This window comes from Gymnoscopelus braueri (genome assembly GCF_963280865.1).
Source record: "Gymnoscopelus braueri genome assembly, contig: SCAFFOLD_120, whole genome shotgun sequence".
NCBI lineage: Eukaryota > Metazoa > Chordata > Actinopteri > Myctophiformes > Myctophidae > Gymnoscopelus > Gymnoscopelus braueri.
Window position 1 is genome coordinate 133,800 of NW_027660734.1, and position 4,873 is coordinate 138,672.

Here is a 4,873-nt window from a genome sequence, read left to right on the forward strand (position 1 = left end):
ATTCTGCAGAGACCGATAACGAGGGCCCAAGCAGCAAGAGACACAGGACCTCAGCTAGTTGCTATAACTCAGATGAACAAGATGGGGATCTGTTCCAAGCGAGCACAGTAGCCCAACAAGCAGCGGATGGCAAGCTGGAAAAGGTTACTTTTCCTCCCGGCAGCAACAACATGCTTAGCTCAAGGGTGCTGGTGAGCCGAGATGCCAAAATCTCCCTTATAAGCAGTCAATCCAATATGACCGCGTACTGTGTGGTGGATTACTGCCTGTCCCGCTACATGTACAGCCAAACACATGACAAAGAGACCATGGAGTCCTGCCGCAAGCACTTAGCCCAAAGGTTCAATGCAATTTCCGAACGAGTACAAAGGGCAAGTAAAGTGTTCCTGACCTTGATGAATAACTGTCCACTACACATGATCCCTAGCTGCGGGCGCCAGGAGCTTCAGAGCATTACAGCACGCAGGACCGCTCACTTGCGGTTCCCAGTCGATAAGCTGAAGCTGGCTGGTGTAGTGATCATCCAGGACATGGGCCTAAACCCGGACACTGTGTACCGGTCGGAGATTGCTGCCTTTGGCGCATTGCTGTCCAAAACCCTTCGTGAGGGCACCCTTAAGCTCACTGAAGATAGGCAAACTGACAAGGGATGCATTTCAGTGAGCGTGCCTCGGGTGCTGCTTGACAACGCCGGTATTTGTGCTCAAGGGACATGGATATCAGTGCAGGGGGGTGAGTTTGATGAAGGTGAGATACTTGACCTGACAGGAAGCCTGTACCAGGCAGTCATGGCAAAGCAGGTTTATGAGCCAGAAGCCTTTCCCATGTACACTGCTCCACTGCCTGACAAGGTCCTTGTCATCATGCCATATTACAACAGTGACCGGCAGGTAGTTCACCAGTGGCTTGTAACATTTGCTAAAAAAGGATGGTTGAACAAACAGAAACCCATGTATCACTGCATAGGATGCAAAAAATTCTTCAAGGAGCTGAAAGCTCTTCGCATTCCGGTTTCCAGGCTGGAGAAAGCAGTGTATGATGATTCCAAAAGAAGGAGGCGGTTCGGCACATGTGTTTCAGAGATGTCATTAGGGGCGTGGTATGGGATAGTATAAAACTTGTAACACAGCATCTGAAGGACAGACTCTGAAGGACAGACATCACATGTAACATTTTGTAGGACTCAAAAAATAAAACTAAAATTAAACAAGACAGATAAAATGCCTCGTTTAGGTTCTGTACAACAGAAAATGGAGTGTTTATTTGAGAGAACCATAGAAGACGGACCATCTAGCAAGCACAAGGACCAGCAATATAAGGTTGTCACAACAGAAAAACTGAATGACCTAGTGCTGAAATCTGACATTCACAGTGCACTTGTCACAGAAAAGGTGGATGGCACCTGCTGTTATGTTACAGAGTTCGAGGGTAAACCATACCTCTGGGCAAAGCGAGAACTAAAGCTCAAAGAACCTGAATGGGAACGGTTCAAAGAAAATCGCAGTGCACACCGCCGTGGTATTCGCGAAGGCTTCACATACAACATTAAGAAGGACTTTAAGAACATCCCAGAATATTGGATCCCTGCTCACGTTGGGGAAAATAAATCTGAAGTTAACAAATTTGGAAATGTCCTAGGTTGGGTTCCTGTACATGAATGTGACAAGTTGTACCCATTGCATTCTTCTGTAGTCAACCATGGTGCAGCCCTGGTTCTCAGGCAGAGCTCTGAAGAGGAAGTCCTGTTGGAATTGGCTCTGGTTCCACTGGCAGAACTAATGGGACAGACCCTTGAGCTAATTGGCCCAAAGATCAACGGCAACCCTTATAAACTGAACATCCGAATGCTGGTGGCTCATGGAACTCTGCTTGTGAAAAAACCTCCTTCTCTGAACCGCGAGCAGTTGCTTTTCTGGTTCAAGGATAGGCCAGAAGGGCAGATTGAAGGCATTGTGTGGCACTGTGCTGATGGAGCTATGTTCAAGCTCACTAAAGTGCACTTGCAGATGGACTGGAGAAATGTTCAGGACAAGTACCTTTGCACCAGGCCTGTGTTCATTAATGTTGACCGTGAAGGATTACCAGAGCACCAGCAGCATCAGTGCAGCAGCTGTACAGATGGAAAGAAGATGAAGAAGATGAAGGGTAGCAGCATGGAAATGTTTACTGCCTTGTCCAAGTTGAATGGAAGCCGCTTCTTGCGGCTGCAGGATATCATGAAATGATTGCAATGAAACAATAAATAAAGATCATAAAGTTTTGACACAATCTTTGATATTTTTGTATTCTTTATTTGATCTGAGTTACGTTACATGTTTTCGATTAAAAAGGAGGCAGTTGCTTTTATTGGCATCCTTAGGGGTGTGCTGAGCAGAGTATAAAGTGAATGAGATATATTGATTTAAATGAAAAAGAACAGGGGAACTGAAGGTTGATGCATAATATTTTGTGATAACATACATATATTTTTTTTTTACATCCACAATAAAAAGCAAAATAATTCATATCCTTGCCATATCCTCTTCACCACTCCTTACAGTTCCTGTGTTTCTACTTCCCTCGGTAAGCTGCTTCGCATACATTACGTAGCGGCCATAGTCCTCCTCGTCAAGATCATGTCCAACAGGGTCATCAGCGTCCCCCCATAGCAAAGTTTGAAGCCACCCCCAGGGAAAGTGTACATAGTTAGAGTTGCAGGCTTTGACAATGTTCATAGCGTTATATGTGACAGCTCCGCTTCTACCTACGGTGACGAATGCGCCTTCTACAAGCATGGTGTTCTGGTGATTGCAATGATCGATTACTTTATCTAGTGCTAAAGGGCACCTCTGAAGCTTACTCACAGCCACTGTCATCCTGCTAAGATCCTCTTGATCTTTGGAGAGGCAGTACGAGACACTTGGTTCAACAGGTAACTTTGCAATAAGCTCTATCATTGTGTTAGCTACGCTCGACATCCGAAACACATTACGCAGGATCAGTTCCAGACCCTGGCACACGGCTGCAGTGCTCAGACCGTTGTTCTTAGCAAGAAGAACGAGATGCTCCACTCTCGGCTGCTGAGCATCAAGCCCGCGAGCAAGGTCAAGCCGTAGGTAGCCACCTGGATTGAGCGGGTCATCGAAGTTGAGTACTGCAAAGTAGTGGTATACATCCGGCAAGAGCACTGGGCTGATGGAGAGAGATAGGATGTTGATTATGTCGCGCTTACCCATATGGTGTAAATTAAACGAAAGCGGAATCTGGCAAAAGGGCAGCTGCTCAAACGTTGCCACTCTTATGTGCTTTTGCTGCGTGCGCTTAATGTAGCTTTCTTCTTGCTTGAGCGCTTCCTTCTTGTCTACTCTAGCCACGGTTGTCAAATTCAGCTCATCCGGCACATAGACCTGAACCAATGCCTCGTTACTGTCGCAGAACATGTTCAACTGCCGAAGCTTAAGGTAGTTTGCTTTGCGGATGCCCGTATCATACAGCCCCAGCCTCTCAAGGACTGCCCTTGCAACCCAGGCAAAATGGGACTGGAAGCACTGTCGGGCACACAGGCTGATGTCCCTTGCCGTTATCTCTAGTGGATGGCGCAACTGAAACTTGTGGCTCAGACAGGTCTGGCTGTTGATCAGCGTGAGCATCAGGTACACTTTGCTCAGCTCGAGTTTGTTGAGCTCACATAGAACATCATCCCATATGACGATGTACAACTGCTTCTGCGGTGCATACGGGGAGCGTAGGGGAACCTCAGTTTGCTCCTTTGGTTCTGGGAGCCCTTCAAGAGCAGCCATAAGCTCCTTGAACTCCAAGGAGCTAACGTCCTTGTAGTCGGCCACATACATGTGCAGCCACGCCAGGGTGTGAGACTTAAGGTGCTTGTAGCAGAAATCCGCATCGCAAAACAAAAACTCAGGGCTCTGATGTGTGTTATGGTGTGCGTTTCTGATCAGTTCTATGAAAACATCAAAGGTGGAGGATATCACAGAATCATCTGAATCTTGCTTCACAAGAAAGGATTCAAAATTGTGCAGAACATCGAGTGTCTTCAAACAGGTTTCGGTGTAACAAGGCAGCACGCTAGTGGAACCACAGAGAAAACACAGTTGTTGGGACATTTTTCGTTTACTTGTTTGTTTGTTTTTGTGGAGAGATGGTGACTGAGCTACAAAAGTTTTCAGTGATCTATAATCTTCTCTTCTCAGCGCTAGAGTGTATTGCCAAAGTACTTGACTGGATAAAAAAAATGTGTTAGTATCAGAACCTAACCATCCAGCATGCACTATGGTGTAATAACAGAGGTGTATCCAATGGGCAGATCTATGTACTCAAGGAAAGTAATCCAATGAAGAGGGAGGTTGCGGGATTATCAATCAACCAGTTCAAACTGGGTTATCCCTAATATTAAGAAGAGCAGGTCAAACTGAGTACATTTGACAATTTGACTCTCAAATAAACTCAGTTTGACCTGAGAGAGAGAAAACACACAACACTTTGGTTTGTTTGAATGCAACCACATGTCCAGGCATGCTTCTTTTATAGTGCTCAACTGTCTAAGCCAGGACATCCAGTCAGAATACCAGTTTGACCTGAACTCAGTTTGACCTGACCCAAATACACCACACGTTTGTCAGAATAATACCTTAGAAGAACAAGTGGCCAGTGAGAGAACTATCTAAGCAAGGACATGTCTATTATTCATAGTTGAATTCGCACCCCTTTAGCTCAGTCACTTAAGTTACTCACATTTAAAAGAGGAAGGCTTAGGTTCTCTGCACTTTCCTAACACATTTACCATCTTTGGATCACACTTTGAGAACCACTGGTAAGTGACTGTGTCCAGCTGCAGCAGAGCATGCTATCCAATGGAAGAGGGGTTTGGGGAAAA

The 4,873-nt window shown here is 45.8% G+C and overlaps 1 protein-coding gene across 1 annotated transcript; it reads left to right on the forward strand.

Annotated features, from left to right (window-relative positions):
* Nucleotides 1-1,250: 1,250 nt before the first annotated feature.
* Nucleotides 1,251-2,225, forward strand: LOC308081255 (RNA ligase 1-like; the record flags this gene model as incomplete). Its single annotated transcript, XM_080457643.1, has 2 exons — nucleotides 1,251-1,428; nucleotides 1,693-2,225. The coding sequence occupies 2 exons, from the start codon at nucleotides 1,251-1,253 to the stop codon at nucleotides 2,223-2,225; spliced, it is 711 nt and encodes a 236-aa protein (XP_080313769.1).
* Between the last annotated feature and the right edge of the window lie 2,648 nt (nucleotides 2,226-4,873).